Below are 19014 nucleotides of genomic sequence, written 5' to 3' on the forward strand. Positions count from 1 at the left end.
TTACATCATAGACATTATTATGACCTGGTTATTGTTTTCATTTGTGAAATTAATCATGGCATAAAAAGATAGACTGTGTGTCAAACTGACCTGGGATGGAATTGTGATAGTGTGATGGCTCTTTTTGTTTGTCAACGTTATTACATCTGGAATTAAGTATAACCCAAAAATGGAGGAACACACTTGAGAGGGCTTTTTCCCTCCCTTAATTAGAAGTGGGAAGATCTACATGTAATCCAGAACTTGGAGGTAGAAAGAAATGCCCTTAATCTGGATCTTGATGGGGGCAGACACACCTTTAATCCAGTTGTTTTGAAATAAAAAACCCTAATCTGGGCTACACCTTGTGATGGAAAGCCCATATAAAACATAGAAGAAGGAAGCTTTTACTCTTTCTTTGCTTGCTCTCACCTTTCTAGCAAGTCCATTCCTTCACTGGCATTAGTGCCTACTTCTTTGGGATTCCAGTCTATACTAAAGTTGCACTATGACATCGAGGCTCCTGCAGTGAGCAACTACTGGTCTCTTGGACATTGCCATCATAGATGGCCATTGTTCAACTAGCTGGTCCACAGCCTCTTTTTATAAATAGAGAAATTGATTCTATCAGTTCTGTTTTCCATAGAACCCTGACTAATAATACATCAGGTATTACATAGGTAATACATAGAATACCTTTTAGAGCCGTTTGTGCCTCATAATCATTTCAGCTCAGTTATAAATTACTTTTGATAGATTTTCATGATTGAAATGGACAATTTTAAACTAAGAATATATTGGTCTGAACTCTATATTAGCCTCACAAAAGTCTTATTGAACATTCAGGTACACCATAGGGAGAAGAGCTGCTGAAATGTCTGTGAATCTGCAATGGATGGTCCCTGGGAACTGCTCCAGTTTCCTGACCAAGAGGAATAAGCAGACGCTCATCACCAAGCCCAATAATCTGAAGCCCACAGCTCCTTCCACTACTATGGGCTGATTCACTGCCAAGACTGTGGGAGTGGAGCCCGAGGCCAATGGCAAAGGGGTCGTGGTGGTCATGAAACACAGGGCCAGGCAGTGTTGGCGCATGCCGGCAGAGGCAGGCAGATCTCTGCGAGTTACGGGCCCGCCTGGTCTACAGGGCGAGTTTAGGACAGCCAAATCAACACAAAAAAAAACCCTTGTCTAGAAAAAGAAAGAAAGAGAAAGACAGAAAGAGAAAAAGAAAAAGAAAAGAAAGGAAAAAGAAAAGCAGATCCGGTCAGTGAAAACCAGCTCTACCTGGAACCAGAGATTGAGAGAGGTCTGGGTGGGTATTCACCAGCTAAGAGAATATTAGGCCCTTGTACTTACATATTTGGATCTCAGGGTCTCTGTAGAAGTTGTTGATGCCTGGCATGTTGTGGGATTTAAGTCTTTCCAGCACACTGTTTCCTTGAGTTTTCAGCCTTATCTATGGGAGCTGTAGTAACTGTGGGATGTCATGGTTTCCTGTTTAATGTTGACTCTAGCTGTTAACTCTGCATCTCTTATTGGGAGGTCTTAGTAGGAAGTCTCTGTAGGGAAGCAGTCTCAGATTGTAAACATCTAGGAGGAGGAAGCTGTAGTCCATGTTCTCTGTCAACATTTGCACCTTGGCAAAAAGGCTTGCCTTCTCCCATGAGTCTGTGGCACAAGGGTTCTTGCCAATTCATTTAGGACGTTACCTGCTCCCCAGAAGCATCCCCAGAAGCTCTTAGCCTCTAAACCAGGGGTTCTCAACTTTCCTAATGCTGTGATCCTTTAATAACTTTCCTCATGTTATCGTGGTGACCCCTAACCAAAGTTATTTTCAAGCTGGGCGGTGGTGGTGCACGCCTTTAATCCCAGCACTTGGGAGGCAGAGGCAGGCGGATCGCTGTCAGTTTGAGGCCAGCCTTGTGTACAAAGCGAGTCCAGGACAGCTAGGGTAACACAGAGAAACCCTGTCCCAAAAAACGAAACAGAACAAACAAAAAACCAAACACAGGAATGACGTGTGTGTGTGTGTGTGTGTGTGTGTGTGTGTGTGTGTGTGTGTGTGTGTCCGTGTCCAGGGATACCGAGGGGTACGTGGGGGTGAAGCAGAACCAGCCATGGCAGTAGTGGAGGAAGAGGACCAGGCCCGGAAGGGCCAAACCGCGAGCCGTGCCGACCTTCGAATGTAATTTATGTCTGAAGACGGCTCAGCGTGGGTGGCCACCTGTATTGTTGGCCCTGTCTTCATCAGTGGCTGGAGACACGGACAGACCGGCAGGAGTGCCCGGTGTGTAAAGCTGGCATCAGCTGGGAGACCAGCTCCAGAGAGCAGAGCAGGATTCCAGCCATTCGGTGACACCGGGGACTTTCACTTCCTGTTTGGTGTTGGTGCTTTCCCCTTTGGCTTTTTCACCACCATGTTTAAGGCCCATGAACCTTTCCTAATGGGAGCAGGTCTAGAATGGGGCAGAGTCACCCGGCCTCCAGCTGGTAGGATTCCCTCTTCCTGTTTCTCACCATCTTCTTTTTCTGGCTGCTCAGTATTTGAGCTGTGTCTCCTCCCTGCCCACCTCTCGGTAGAGGAGAATCAGTACTAGGGGACCCTGCTGGCCCTTCCATGCTTTTGGACCCCCCCCCCCCACTCCCATGACCCATCTCTGTTTGCTCAGGCTTCCTTCAGGGGGCTGTAGGGAGGAGTGACCAATCTGGTTAAGATGGGAGTGCCTGCTGCTCTGTCCTTCTGGCCCAGGAGCAGGGTCACTCCCCGTTCCCCTCTCCCCACTGCCCCTGCCCCCTGCCCTGGAGGACAGACAAGTTCCAGCTCTCCTCTCTCCTCCCTCCAATCCTCTGCTCTCTCCCCAATTTCTTGATTTGATGTTTAAAGTGGGCTCTCCCCAACTCCTCCACTTGCTGATTTAATTTACTTTTTCTCTACCCACTGTCTTGAGTTCTGACTCAAGTGTCTCCTCTCCATCCCTAAATACCCTTCTTTACTACAAATTCTAATGATTAAACAAAAAGACAAAAAAAGCTATTTTCATTTATACTTCATAACTAAGCTTGGCTGTCCTGGACTCCCTTTGTAAACCAGGCTGGCCTAGAACTCTCAGCTATTCGCCTGCCTCTTCCTCCGGAGTGCTGGGATTAAAGGCGTGCGCCACCATGCCCAGCAGTTTTCTTATTCTACATTGTCCTCAGTTCCTTTGTCCATTTCATCATATTTCTATACCCATCAACCATTTCCATGTGCTTATCTTCATGACACTGTGTTTTGAATGTGGGATATTATTTAAATTGCTCTTTTTAGAGGATACATATCTGGTTGTGATTGATGTTTAGTCCTTTTTTTTTTTTTAATGTAAATAATTTATTTTGAGAATGAGACCAAAAGAAATTGGAATTAGGGTGTTGGATGTCTTTTGCCCTGCGTTTTTTTTATCCTAGGAGGCTTGTATTCCAAGCTAACAAGTTAGGCTGCCTATCTTTTATATGAAGGGTTCAGAATTCACTATAGGGCTCAGATATTCGGGTGTAGCATCCTACTAAACCCAGTTCTGGTCTAGGCTGGCAGCAAGAATGCTGGAAGGCTTGCAGAGCAGAGCCAGGGCAGCTTGACAGTTGGAGCTGTGAAGGAGAGATAAACCTGTTTTTTATGATGCCAAGTGTGGGATCAGAACAGTCTTATGAGAGAACAGGTGAGGTTAATCCACTAGAAGACAAACCTCGTGCGGGAGCTTGATTGGTGCCAGCTGAAAAGATCTCGTGAACAGATTCTGGGAGGAGATATATAAATAAGCCCAGAACTGGAGGCAGGGCTTTTGGAGACCTGGGATAGTTTTGGCTGTTCGTTTGCTAACTGCTAGGGAAGGCTTGGGGCTCCGGCTCCTGCCGAGGTTCCGGGTTCTGGTTACTCCAGGTTCCAGCAGAAGAAATCCTGCTGATTATGCCAGGAGAATCGTTCCTCGGAACTGGTATCCTTAAGGTTTTGTTATTGTGTTCTTTAGTCCTTTTTTCCCATTGTTTTGGTTAGTCGGGTTATAAGTGACGTTGGTTCAGTTAATAAGTTGTAATAAAATATATTGGTTAAGAGAACTGAGCCTACAGAGCTGTGTGGCCTGCAACTTGAGAAGGAGTGGGAGGGACCAGTCTCTGCAGGGCAGGGACAATAAAAACCAGGAGAGTTACAAGGACGAGAAAAGGTCTGGGTGGCCCTTGAAAAGGTTTGGGGAACCACGTGACTGGAACTGAAGGATAGTGGGCAGGTCTATATGAATATGCACCATTTCCTTCGGTGGATGGTGGTCATGTAGGGGCAGGTTGTTTGCAGAAACCGGACAACTCTCCTCAGCCGTAGTTTCCTGGCTGCTGGCCCGGTCAGTCACCAGTCAGCAGCACAGCGGTGAGAACAGCAGCCTAGCGGTCCTGGACCCTCCCAGGTCAGAGGGGCTGAGACATGGGAAACAGAGGGAGAGGAGCAGCGTGATTTCCTCAGCTGCTTTGCTGTTGTTGTTGTTGTTGTTGTTTTTGTTTTTTCCAAGACAGGGTTTCTCTGTGTATCTTTGGCTGTCCTAGTCTTGCTTTGTAGACCAGCCTGGCCTGGAACTCACAGTGATCTGCCTGCCTCTGCCTCCTGCCCTTAAGGATGCCACTATCACAATTCTGTTGAGGATATCTTACCATTGTTGGGTAGGGTGTTTATTGTGGGTATTTTTTTTTTAATTTTTTTATGGTTTCCAGAATAATTTTCATAAAATCATCTCATGGAGCATTTGCAGTATGTGTATTTGGACACTGGGTTCACAGCTACAGCAGTTACAGATCTCCTCGAATTCGAATTCACCCATGCTTTCTTAACTCCTCTGTTCCTCTATCTGCCTAGTCAAGAGTGTGTCCTTTGTCCTGGGGGATAGGTATCCACAGAATACATGTTGGTCATATGTGGAACCAGTGCAGATTTGATTGAATCAGAAAATATACTTTATAAAACACCATAGTTAGCCGGGCGTGGTGGTGCATGCCTTTAATCCCAGCACTCGGGAGGCAGAGGCAGGCAATTGCTGTGAGTTTGAGGCCAGCCTGGTCTACAGAGTGAGTCCAGGACAGCCAAGGTCTTGAAAAAACAAAAAAACAAAACAAAACAAAAATAAAACACCATAGTTATGGTTGGAAACATTAACGTCTTGGATGTGAGCACAGCATTCAGAAATATGTCTTTGATGCTTAGTTATTAATGGTATACCTTGGGTCTGATGAAAACTGGAGATCTGACTGAGCCAGGGTATGGTTGAGGGTTATTCTATGCTGTGATCATCCTGAGATTCCCAGGAGAAAAAACAATTTCACCACTTGAGCAGGTACTATTATAGATGGTAAACATTGACCATGAAATGGATTTTGGTCAAGAGCTACAGGGGCTTATGAATACAAACCTATATGCCACTATACTTTTCCATGTGGCTTTGTTATTTTTGAAGAACTACAACTCCCAGAATTCCAGGTAGCTAATGTGGTTCTTGGGCAGGTGATGTTTGCAGGTCAATTTTGGGCTTTACAGTATGAGGGAGAAAACAGCCATATGTATCTAGAAGGGTCCAGATAGGACTGAGAGGGGAGGAGAGACTAGGGTTTAGAGAGGAACCAGGCAACAAGAAATCACCTCTCCAAAAATGTCTCCTTTAATATGTTAATCTCAGGTAGCCCTTTGTCCTGAGTCTCTTTGAGCTCCCAGCCCACTATGCATGCTGTGAGAGCATGACATCAGGCCATACTGGAAGGGAGTAAGGGGAAAATGGGAGGGAGGGAGAAATGGGAAGATACAAGGGATGGGATAACAATTGAGATGTAATATGAATAAATTAATAAAATATATTTAAATATTTTTTTTCTCTGTCAGAGAACCATGTACTCACTGATGCATTGTGTTGAGTTAGTCCTGATTAGAGTGGAATTATTCCAGTTGTCCTTTTTTACACTGTTTGCTTTAGCTTTGTGTCTGTCTGTATTATTCTGGGGTATGTTCCTTCTGTCCTTATATCTTGAGAGGTTTTATACTGAGCAAATGTCATATTTTACCACAGGGCTTTAATGTATCTATTGACATAGCCATTTTTCTTCTCTCACTGAGTCTACATATTTGGTGTCTTACATAGATTCATTTGTAGGTGTTGAAACAGCCTTGCATTCTTGGTGTGAACTCAATTTTTCCATTTCTGTGTTATTTATAGATGATCTCTGTGTCTGTGTAGATCCTGGCAACTGCTCTATGATTTCTTTATTTTTTGTATATATTTGTTTGAGCTCACCTGCTTTGTGCTCTGAGGTAAAGCCAGCTTTGCATGAGGACTTTCTATTGCTCCTCTCTTTTTGTATTTTATGCAGTGTTCTCCTTTTGGCATTAGTATAAGGTTTGCTGCTAGAAAGGAGAATTCCATGCTAATCTGTCCAGTCCTCAGACACTGTTGGTAGAAACTCTTACTGCTTCAGTCTCAGCAGCTGCTTGCTGTGTGTTGTAGCTGTATCGTGTAGGAGGCTGATTTGGTCACTTGTTTCTAGGAACTCATGTCTTCAGTTGTGGTTTATGTGTGTAGGACTTTCCACAGCACTGCACAAGGTCCTTGTCAAATCTTGCAGGATCCCCATGTTAGCTCTACTTCTAATACATATAAATTCACTTTACCAGTTTGAATTAGGTGAACGATGTTTTGTTAGTAATTTAGTCCCTGCACCTAAACAATTCTGTTATGTTGAATCATTGTACTATCTTTGAGTCTCTATCTAGTTCATTAATTTCTGCACAGCCTTACTATTTTCTTTCTACATACTGTTTCAGATTGTTTTCATGCTTGTAAAGCCCTCAGGTGCATAACTCTGGGCAAATATCTTTCATAACCTGAGCCTCTTGCTGCCAAACTTCTTGACTTCTTTTTGTCACTTCTGTGTGATTGTCTTTCCTGAGCTGTCACTCCACTGATGCTCTAAGAAAGTGTCCTCGGTGCTCCATCATTTCTGACTCACTGTTTGTTGACTTAACTGTCCACAGTAGCTACTTAAGGAACCATTAAAGGGCAGGGGATGTGACTCAGCAGTTAAGGGCAGTGATTGTTCTTGTAGTTTCCAGGTTCAGTTTCCTGTGTCTGCCTGGGGACTTGACATCTTTCCAGAACTCAAGTTCCATAGGGTCTGTTACTCTCTTGATCTCTGTCAGCTGTCTTATTGCTCTAGCTAGAACTTCAAATAAAATATTGAATAGATATGGGGAGAATGGACATCCTTGTCTTGTTCCTGATTTTTGTAGAATTGTTTTGAGTTTCTCTCCGTTTAATTTGATGTTGCCAATAGGCTTGCTGCAGATTCCTTTTACTTTGTTTAGGTACGTGTTGGAGAAGGGTCTGGTGTATTTTGATGCTAATTACTGCTTTCCAGCTTGTATCTTGCCTAAGAAAGAGTCTAACCTGTTTGACCAATAAAAGGCCATCTCCCCTGGGCTGGGCAAATGGGATGGGCGTGGCTAAGGTTCCCAGGCTTTGGAAGACACAGAAAATCTTGGAAAGAGGAGGAGAGGAGAGGAGAGACGGAAGAAGGCTGCGCCATGGGTTGGGCAGAAGATAAGCATATGGCCAACATGGATGGAGATTCAGTTCAGATGCTGAAAATTAGCAAATATTTGGGATTATGGGTAGGAGGTAGGTTGATAGAAATTATTAGAAGCAGATGGCATAAGAAGTATTTTAGGGATTTAATATCTGGCCTGCCCAAGGTTAACTAAGGCTATTTTAAAATATAACAGGTGTCTGTGTCTTGACTGAATGCCAGCGTGTTAGAAAATAACGCTGTAATGATAATTATAGGCCTAATACTGATAAATTAACCACAACTGGTATGTCCCTTGTATTCCTAATCTCTCTAAGACTTTCATCATGAATTGGTGTTGGATTTTGTCAAAGGCTTGGTAGGTGGCAAATGAGATAGATAATCATGTGTGTTTTTCTTTTTTTTTTTTCTGTCAGTTTATTTATATGGTGATTTGTACTGATTTTTGTATGTTGAACCATTCCTGCATCTCTGGGATGAAGCCTACTTGAACATTGTTTGTGATCTTCTTGATCTGTTCTTTGATAGATATGTTATTGAGTATTTTTGGATCTATTCTATGATGGAATTTGGTCAGCAGTGCTCTTTTTTGTTGAGTAATTCTGTGCTTTGGCTATCAAGGTAACTGTGGCTTCATAAAATGAATTGGTTAATAATCCTTCTGTTTCTATTTTGCAGAATAGGTTGAGCAGTATTGGTGTTAAGTCTTCTTTGAAAGTCTGCTTGATTTCTGCATTAAAACCATCCAACCCTGGATTTTTTTGGTTGGGAGTCCTGTATTGAATTCTTCTGTTTCACTAGGGGTTATAGGTGTACTTAAGTTGTTTACCTGATCTTGGTTTAACTTTGATAATAGTTGCCTATCAATTAAATTATCCATTTCTTTTACATTTTCCAATTTGTTGGAGTACAGGTTTTTTTTTAATTTTATTCATTTATTTGTTTATTTTTAGGAGTACAGTTTTGTTTTGTTTTGTTTTGTTTTAGGAGTACAGGTTTTTAAAGTATGTCCTTATCTAGTCTCAAGATTTCCTCATTGTCTGCTTGTAAGTCCTTTTTGTTTCCTATTTTTAAAATTTGCATATCCTTCTGTGTTTTAGTTAGTTGCTATAAGGGTTAGTTTTGTTTTTTGTTTTTGTTTTTGGTTTTTTGGTTTTTTTGCTATGAATCCACTGTTTCATTGATTCTTTGTTGTTGGTTTTTTGTTTTGTTTGTATTTTTCTGGTCCAACGCTGATTAGTTTATTCAGGGTTGCGGCATCAGCCTGGACTCCTGAACGGAAGCCACACCTTGATCCTGGGAGTTTATTGCTGGGGCAGTGGGTGCTTGTGTCTTCCATGCCACAGGCTCACACTTCATAGAGCAACACGAGGGAAATCCATGTCGATTCAGGCGCCTGCGTGTAGGGGGTGGGGGGATCCAGCCTCACGATGCCCTGAGGAGTCTGATTCTTATATATCTGCCTCGGCTTGGCTCGCTTCTGTCTGTTCTTGGTGACAATTGTCTCCTCATAGAACTTGTGAGCCAGATCCCTATCTTTACCATAGAACATGGAACCGTGGCGCGTGAATACAAAAGGAGTCACCGCTTCCCTAACCCTAACCCTAACCTCCCCGCCCCGGTAGCAGAGGCAAAAGGCCAGAGCTTTGGAACTGCTGCCGCCCATGTTAGCCCCCTGGGCACTTGGCAAACCCCACAACCGCTGGGCTCTCACAGTGTGACCATGCCCTGTCCTATCCTTGACTCGCAGGTGCCACAGCTGCTGCCCGATTCTTTGTTTTCTTCTTTTGTTTATCTATTTACTTGAATTTGAGTGTTGTGAATTCCTTTAGCTTTTGTTAGTTTGGGAACTCTCTGTGGAGGAACATTTTTAGTTATCTCTTGATCCTAAAGGTTTGCCTCTCATTTCTTGGCAAGTCTGTGTTTTCCAGTTATAATCATCAATGTTTGGGTTTTTGTTACTTAAGTGATTGATATGGTTAACACATTGATTTGGAGTTTTTCAGACTTTCTCATATATTAATATCTCTGCGACCTAATTAGCTTCAGCTCTCAACATTTCAGACCCCACAGTCATGTGAGGGAGTCTCAATTGACCGCATGATCTCATCAGAATGTCTGGTTGCCATATATGTGAGAGATTATGTGACTGAAGATTGATTTGAGAAGGCTCTTCCACTGAGGCAATATCCCTAAGCAAATGGGCCTGGCCAGCTGAACATGACATGGTGACCTTGCAAGAGAGCAAGCCAGGAAATAATGTTTGTCCATGGTGTTTGCCTTGACTTTCTAGCTCAAGTTTCTATCCTGAGCTCCCAAAATGATGGACTGTGATCGGACAGAACCATCCCAAACTCCCACTTACTACCTGAGATGCTGTTGATTAGAGGGTACAGCAAGTTAAAGCATGGTACGCAAAAGTGATTCTGCTGTTGGACAGAACCTGGGAAGCTCTCTTTGGGAGGAATGTGGAAAATATCAGAAATTGAGCTTAATCGGCTGTTCCTGTAGGACCTGGAAGGTCAGAGTGTTTTGAGTAGTGCAGACAGAGAAAGTTAAGGCCATAGGAAATCAGCAAAAATCCTATGGTAGTGAGAGCATTTATTACATGCTCACATTTACGCATCGTCTTTCTATATGATGTTTTTCACATATTGAGCGAAGGGAAGAACTCAGAGCTTTACCACACTGGTGGCGTTCACAACATTTTTCTATACTGTACGTCATACCACATTTGAAAAGTTAAACCAGGACAACCAGATTTCACATTTTAGTCCTCAGAGATTTTCTGCCAGTGAGAGTTTGTGGAGGTTCACAATGATGTGTGAAAAAACCAGTTAATTGTAAAACTGTTCACATTCATAAAGTCTAATCAAAGTGGGAAACTCCTACATCTTATTCTCATGGTTCTAGAGAGAGGAAGGCGCTGCTTCTTTCAATATCCCTTGCTCACATGGCTAGTATCCATTGTTGACCTAGGATACAGCCACTAAGAATAAAAAAAAATGACAGGTTTCCACCTTGTATTCAGTTTGATTCTTGTTCCTCACAGACATGGTATGAGATGAGGGTTTCTCCACAACAACATTCATGATTACCATAAACTGCCCTCTCGCTGATCTTAGCAACAGGACTACAAGTCTATGCTCTAACACTGCTACTTGCTACTGGACTTTTGCTTATAGAAGGTTTTGCACACATACTGATCTCACATATTTCAAGGTGTATTCCTTTTGCAATATCCTAGTATGAAACTATAACCGACTGGCATCTTTACAGCACAGCTCTAATCGGGCTACGATTGAAAATAGTGACATCGGTTAAGTCACTGTTCCTTGTTTCTGTTCTGTTTAGATGAATGTCTTAAGAACATTAAATCAGGGTTGGCGAGAGTTGGCTCAGAGGTTAACGAGCCTGACTGCTCTTCCGGAGGTCCTGAGTTCAATTCCCCGCAAACACATGGTGGCTCACAGCCATCTATGTGAGATCTGGCGCCCTCTTCTGGCCTGCAGGTGTACATGCAGGCAGAAACACATAAATCGAGGAGGAAAACAAAAAAAAAAAAAAAAAAAATCAGATCCCTGACATTGAGATGCCTGGTTTTGTGAGAATGTAATAATCATCAATTAACTTAAACAGTGTGGTTTGGTTTGTTTTTGTTGTTTGTTTTTTTTGGGGGGGGGGTTATTTTTTTTTTTTTTTAGGTGTTTTTGTTCATTTGTGGTTTTTTTTTGTTGTTGTTATTGTTTGTTTGTCTGTTCTTTTGACCGATTCTGAGTTTTATAGCAAACCATATTGTACAGACTTGGGGGTATTAGGGGTCCAGACGGCGGCCTGGGTCCCTCACTTGCCCCTTGCCGCGGTGCTTTCTTCCCTCCCTTAAGCGCCACCCTGGTCAAGCCTTTCTCCAACCCCAGGCCCAACCCCTCCATCTGCTTTGGTCTGCTCAGCCCCCCCCAACCCGCGCATCTTCCGTAACCTGAGGTATGTGGATAGATTCCCCTTCCCTACACCCATGTGGTGGGATCCAGTTCCCCCTGGCCTAAATTGAGTGGGACTGGACCCAACTCCTCCCTCCGGCTCTTGAAACTCCTAACCCCAAACACTGGAAGAAGGAAAGGGGTGAGGTGCGAGGGGAGGTGCCCAGCGAGTCTGTTAACTAAGTTCCCACAGCAATGGGATACAACTGTCATGACAATGACAGAACGGGTATGAGACAAGCTGGAGGAGTCCCATCTGCTCATTCTTTAGCTGACATCCCCCATCAGGTCCAGGTGGTGGAGCTGTTGAAGACAGTAATGCAAGAGAGCTCGGGTGGTGGGGACAGCAAACGGGGTGCCCACTAGCCCAGTTTAGGTCAAGCTGGTCCCCTCACATCACGGTCCCCCCAGATCAGAGGATTCCCCTGGTTGCTCCAGATGAATGTTCAAGTTCGTGTAGAGAGCCAGGCAGGGGCTTGGGCTACCCCTCAGCACTCCCCGTGGGCCACCAGTGAACAGCAAGTGATCCCTGGCCCCAACTCCTTGTAATAGCTGCCATTTTCAGTGATGTTCACGGAGTCAGGGTCAGGGAAAGGAAATGAAAATCGGGCAGAATGAAGGGAGGGGGTAACCACACAGAGAGGGAAGGAGCCCACATATGCTCTTCTCCCAGCTCCCAGTCCTTGCACTTCCTGCTTTGTAGAGCCCCCTATCTGACTCCCGGATCCCCAACTGCTCTCTGGTTTCCCCTTTTTCTTGTGTACATTTTATAATGGAACCCAGATAATGGGGCATAATTTTGGTTTGTTTTATCGAAAAATAGAAGAAAAAAAACGACCAAAAAAAAAAAAAAACAAAAAACAAAAAACAAAAACGGCCGCGGCCGGTTGCGCACCCCTTTAATCCCAGCACTTGGCGGAGGCAGAGGCAGGCGGATCACTGTGGAGTTCGATGCCAGCCTGGTCTACAAAGTGAGTCTAGGCCAGCCAGGGCTACACAGAGAGACCCTCTGGCTCGAAAAACCAAAACCAAAACAAACCAAAACAAAACAAAACAAAGCAAAAGAAAAAATAGATAAAAATAGAGACAGGGTTTCTGTGTCAAACAGCGGCCCTGGCTGCGCGACGACATTGCGGGTGTCAACACCAAGGAAGGCTCAGGCTCTCATGTGTCCTGGGAGCCATCTCCTGGCGGGTTGGAGGCTATAGGTGCAGCAGGGCGGGGAAATGCTAGGAAAGCCTAGGTCCATGTCTCCTAAGGGCGCTTGGCCCCTCCCTCCAGCGGAGGGCGGGACAACAGGGAGTGGAGGTGGGGATCACAGGGGCCAGGCCCCCCCCCCACCCCCCACCCCGGCTGCTGCAAGGCCCTTCCAAGGGAAGGTCCTGCTCTGGGGGGCCCAGTCACTCAGCCACTCCAGGCCAACGGGGGGCTTCTTGGGCACAGGGTGCTCAGCTTCTGCCCAGGCCCCACTCAGTCCTGGTATGAGTCTCAGCTTCCCACCCCTACCTGTCCCAAAGCCCCCCCCCCACCCTTAATTGGCCCCTTCCCAGCTCCAACTGTCTAGCCGTCCAGGGAAAGGTCCAGGTCTCCCCACCATTTCCGGGGTTTCAAAACCCCTCCCACTGCTGGTTCGCGGGGTAGGGGGTCGCTTTGCAACCTGGCCACCCTCCCCTGGGTCCCCTGACCTACAGAGACAGGGCAAAGAGGGGGGTCGGTTTTTTTCGTTTTTTAACACTGTTGCTTTTCTTTAAAACTTGCAGAGCACATTATAAAATTTCTTCTGCCAAGATAATGTATCAGCCTGCACATGAAAATAACCTCCATGTCTTCTAGAACTTGGCAACGTTCTTCAATATTATGGTCTCCAAATTGTTAGCTTAAAATACAGAACCCAGAATATAGTATATATTATTGGAAATTAGAAAATGAAGTTACTTATATCCAGCGTCTCTGTAGAACCATGCCTGATTTATTCACCTCATTATTCCTCATTCTCAATTGAATTTGCCAGAAGAACACTCAGTAACAGAGAGACTTTGTCCCCTGACTTTAAAAAGCAAACATAATTCAGTCTTACCTACCAGCAGCTTGGTTCTGTAGGTCTCCAGCCTCACAGCTCTTGTAGAGACTCTTCTGGGGAAGGATCCAGCAAAGCCCACTCTTCCCGCGTGAAGTCCACATGCCATCATCACTAGGTCACTGCATCCTTAAGTGTGCGTACATGTGTACCAGAAAAGCAGGACACTGACATCACCTGTACATGTCTGCGCCATTGACAACATAGTCATGTAACTCTGTGCTTCCTCACTCATTTCCAGACACAAAAGTTTTACTGTAACCACAAAGTCATTTTAGAAGGAAACTGAATAATAATGCGGGTTCATCTCCATCAAGGGCCAGCCTTAACACACATGTTAGTATTTGCACAGGACACAGTGTTGGCAAATTCCAAAGAACCATCTGAGGCTTTATCAATTGAGCTATTTGGTTTTTCTGGCCCTTCTGCTGCCAAAGCCGCTCCTTAGCTAAGGAGTCTACTGTGTAACAGCTGAGGCTTGTGACAGTTCTCTGCTGCCAAAGACGCTCCTTAGCTAAGGAGTCTTACGTTTCAACAGCTAGCGTGCTGTGACGGGTTCCTGTGCAAACAACAGGAGGCTGTAAAAGAAAAACCTTACTCTGCTTTAGGCTCAGTGGCTGCCTTGGGCGTCCAACAGTGGCTCTGGAAGCTAGAGACCTTGAAAAACGGCCAAGGAACAGTTCTGGACTGGTTTCTTGTGGCCAGCTAGATAAGCCAGAGGGGGAAAAAAAAGAAGAAAAAAGACTTTACACATACACTCATACAAGTAAAATAAACATGGCTTTGAAAACAGATTCCCACAAGCTTTTCTGTGGTGATGGCGTTGATTTTAGCAGTCTCTTTTGCGAAGAATGCAGCAAATCCAGGCCATCCTCAGGGAACCCAACCCTGGCTGTGGCTCTTCCACTATATCAGTACACGTAAGCAATGAGACATGCAGACAGGGACACGTTCATACACACAAGGGAGTTCCCAATTTTACACACACACAAACACACACACCACCACCAACAACATGTAGACATTTAAACATGCATACACATATCTATTCAACATCTGAACAATATACACAGCACATACTAAAATGGTGTAGGACAGGCTCCAGCAAGCCCCTCTCTTTTATTCTTGTCATAAATTTTTTTCCCTCTATACAATCATTACACAGAAGGGGAATTACAGTAGGACTATTGATTTTAAGTTATTTCATTAGAACTATATCTAACTAGACATTTTTTGCTTGTTAAAGTTTAAATAGTAGTTTTATCTATAAGCTCACTGACTTCCAAGCCAAAGCTTTATCTTTTTCTTATTCATATGTACATTTGTGTTCCAAACAAGAGTTTTGGTGTCAAGGTTGTATCAAGAACAGGTGTCTGTCTTGTCTTGTATAGAAAACCATTTGTCTTTGTTTTATATTAATATGGTCTTTCTTATTGTGGTAAACACCGAGGACTCAGCATGGACTAAACCTAGAATGAATGCATTCCCTTGATCATTGATGTGTTTCAATCTTGTTTTTCTTTCAGGTGTAACTCATGTGGTTTGCAGAACTCCTAGCAGTTTTTTGCTAATTTGTAGAAGGGCTAGAAGTTACTTGAATCTATTCAGAAATCACTATGAGGAAGCATATAATCACCTTCAACATTCATACGTAGACTACGGAAATCTGCATGATGCATTATTGCAGCAGAACACACAAGAGAGAAGCATGGAAAGACAGGGTAGCAAACAGGGAAGCAGTTTTGGCAAAATCACTTAGGCTTTTCCTAAACCAGGGATACAACTGTGAAAAATGAGTGGGCTGCCTCCAGAGGCTCACAGACTTGCTTCTGCCAATCCTGCACAGCTCTTGGCATTTGTCATTTCTGTGACCTTTGAACAGGAAATAGCCTTGCAAGAGAAATGCCAATTAACAGAGAGAGCGAGGCACACAGACCACACATCAGAGAAATTGTAGCAACAATTACTAACTACAAAAATGATGGGCAAGCTGGGTGTACTTGCTCATGCCTTTAATCCCTGCACTCAGGGTTAGGGTTAGGGTTAGAGGCAGAGGCAGGTTGCCAGAGTGGTCTATGCCATGACTTCCAGGACAGCAAGAAGTACATATTAAGATCCTGATTCCCTTGGGAAAAAAAAAATTCAATCAAACAAACAAAAAAAGACAGAAAGAACTCAGAAGTCTTTACTGAAGTTCCTACAATGAATTATGATTACTCCTGTTTGTCTTACTCTTCCTTAACCTGAGGCATCCTGGTTTACACTGTAATATTGGTAAGATTTTACTAAAAGGGATGCATGTTTAAACATTTATAAATGAACAGAAGGAATTAATGCAATATAAATGTAATAATAATTAAACAGCAATATAAATAAACCAAAATGGGCAGGGAGAGATGGCTCACCAGTTAAAAGCTCTTGCTGGTATTGAAAATAATTGGGTAAGCTGGCATTGTGGTGGTGCACGCCTTTAATCCCAGCACTTGGAAGCCAGAGGCAGGCAGATCACTATGAGTTCGAGGCCAGCCCAGTCTCCAAAGTGAGTCAATGACAGCCAAGGCTACACAAGAAAGTGCTGTCTTGAAAAACCAAAAATAAAAATATTTAATAAGAAAAACAAAAGTGAAGGAAATAAATAATTGAGGTCAATTGTCATTATTTATATGGTGCTCACAACTATTCATTATTCCAAGTTCAGGAGTTCTGACAGCAGGGAAGAGGAGGCACATGTGATATACATGTTCATGCATACAGGAAAATACTCATATTCATTCAAAAATTCAGAACAAACACATGTAGGAAGAATGTCACACACCTGCAGTGCAATGACTCAGAAGGCTCAGGTCGTATTAATATCATGAATACATGCCATCCTAAAAAACAGATCACTCTCAGCCAAATTTCAAAATTCAAGATGTGGATGAAGATCAGCACAACAGCATATGCTTCCTTGTACAAAAACCTACATTCCAAGAACTTCTGCTAACTTTATTTTAAAAAACAAAAAACAAAAAACAAAAACAAACAAACAAAAGAACAGGGAGCTAGAGAGAGGGCTCAGAAGTTAAAAGCACTTACTGCTCTTCCGTTGGTCCTGATTTCAATTTCCAGCAACCATATGGTGGCTCGCAACCATCTATACTGTGATCTGATGCCCTCTTCGGGCCTGTAGATGTATATGAAGGAAGAGCACTGTATACATAATAGTAAATAATAAATCTTTTTTAAAATATAAAAAAAATAAAATACAGCCAGACATGTTGGCCCACATCTAATCCCAGCACTCTGGAGCCAGAGTCAGGTGGGTCTCTAAGTTTGATGCTTGTCTCATCTACATACTTACTTTCAGGACAGCTAGGACTATACAGAGAAACTTTGTTTTCAAAAACAGAAACAAAAACAACAAATTTAAAAATATAAAAACACCACACTAGGGCTGGAGAGATGGCTCAGAGGTTAATAGCACTGCTTGCTCTTCCAAAGGTCCCGAGTTCAATTCCCAGCAACCACATGGTGGCTCACAACCATCTGTAATGAGATTTGGTGCTCTCTTCTGGTGTACATAAAAAAACAAACAAACAAACCAGACTAGCAAATTAGTTTAGTATTGGGTAGCAATTGCTTCTACTGTATCTTGTGTGATTTAGCGATAGAGTCTATACTGGTGCAGGCATGACAGCATGAGAAGGAAGCTGACTGATCAGTTTCAACCGCAACACAGTGGACACAAAGTACAGAAAATGGATTGAGTCTATAGACAACCAAATTTCATATCCAATAAGGAATATTGTTGAATGGTTATTAATATTTATAATTTTTAGATAATCAGAGCTTATTCCTTCACCAAAGCACCACACAGAGAGACTAGGCTCTGTTTAATTAGCAAAGAGCATAATACTAAGCAATAATTACCCTATCCTAAACCGCCAAGCTAGTATACCTTCCTCCCATTCAGATTTCCCACATTATACTTGCTTTTTACTTATCTCCTAGGTCTCTGTTATTGCTCAGCACTGGCTAGTTGACTTTTATTGACAATAAAGAGGACAAATGGTGACACAACTTTACACAAACTTGACACCATAGATACTTGAAATAAACATCACAATGCAAACTAGATAGTGGGCTAGAGAAATCAGCATTTGAATGAACAAGAGTAAACTGTACACAATACACCAACAGAATCTAGAAAGGCTCCTCCTACAAAAGCATCTATAAGCTCCCCAAAGAAAGCCACAAAAGCCAGACAAGTGCTCAAAGACAACCTGTGATGCAAGTGCATTTAGCCTAACAGTAATGATCCTAGTAATCTGCAACAGCATGTTCCCTGTTCAAATGCCCAAAGCAACAGCCTGTACACTGTTCAAATGCCCAAAGCAACAGCCTCTACACTGTTCAAATGTCCAAAGTCACTTCTGATGATTATGACAATCTCTTAATTGACACATCTTATAAAATCATTAATCAAGTTCTGTCTTTCCAACATACGATGGCACAGAGTACTCCTTCTCATTCCAGTAAATAGGAATGTGTACACAGTGAGGGCATTTTAGACCAAGGCAAGAAACATCTTCATGTCAAAGGGCTTAGATGGCCCTATTCCTGTACCTTTTCATACATCCCTCAGTTTGGCTACCCCCTCTCCCTATCTGCATCTCTCCATGCAGATTTCTCAATGGCTTGGGTGTCTCAACATCTTGTTTGTGGTCTCAAAATGCAACTCAGGCTTCATCCTCACAGCTTCAATGCAGTGAACTCTCACAGTCTCCTCACTGGGACTGTGAAACTGCCAAACATAAACAGCTGGGACATTGCTGAACTGAAACCACAGAGGAAGAATCTTTGAGTTTTGTATCTTTCTTGTTTCCAGAACCAGCATAATAAGGCGATCCTGTCAAGATTGAATTTTTAGTTGGGATGGACCCTGCCTCTCTTGGACCACAGTAGCAGCAGGTTTTATATGAAGTTTTTTCCTAGGACTAGGAATCACTTTGCATACTCTTTCCATTAATTTAAGGCTAGCAGGAGGAAGTATTAGCCTTAGGGCACCTTGTTAGGCTTCCAACCCAGATCAAGGGCCCTCTTTCTTTTCTCCTTGAAAAGTTCTGCCTGTGTTTCAGCATTTGACTGCCACCTGAAATTGCCTATTTCTGTTTTTCTCTACAAACCGCTGACTTTGTGTTTACTTTTGGCCCATGTTTTGCTTTTTTTTAAAAAATGTAGTCCTAAGTGAGTCACAAGTATTAGCCATTCAAAAGATTCAATATTCCATCTAAGAATCAGCCCACTGTTTTTAAATTCTGTCTCAGGGCATGAGCAGAATAAGAAACATTTTGGGAAATACCCACACAAAAGTCCTATAGCCTAAATTTTTTCCCGGGTTCT

At 43.2% G+C, this 19014-nt stretch overlaps 1 protein-coding gene and 1 pseudogene across 1 annotated transcript; one reads left to right on the forward strand and one right to left on the reverse strand.

Moving 5' to 3' along the window:
• The first annotated feature begins 853 nt into the window (after positions 1–853).
• Positions 854–8255, forward strand: LOC127204310 (60S ribosomal protein L28-like; annotated as a pseudogene).
• A 665-nt stretch (positions 8256–8920) lies between these two features.
• On the reverse strand, positions 8921–9238 carry LOC127204311 (tumor suppressor candidate 2-like). Its single transcript, XM_051163237.1, has one exon. The coding sequence runs from the start codon at positions 9236–9238 to the stop codon at positions 8921–8923; it is 318 nt and encodes a 105-aa protein (XP_051019194.1).
• Positions 9239–19014: the final 9776 nt, after the last annotated feature.

This window comes from Acomys russatus, chromosome 20 (genome assembly GCF_903995435.1).
Source record: "Acomys russatus chromosome 20, mAcoRus1.1, whole genome shotgun sequence".
In the NCBI taxonomy this organism is placed as follows: domain Eukaryota; kingdom Metazoa; phylum Chordata; class Mammalia; order Rodentia; family Muridae; genus Acomys; species Acomys russatus.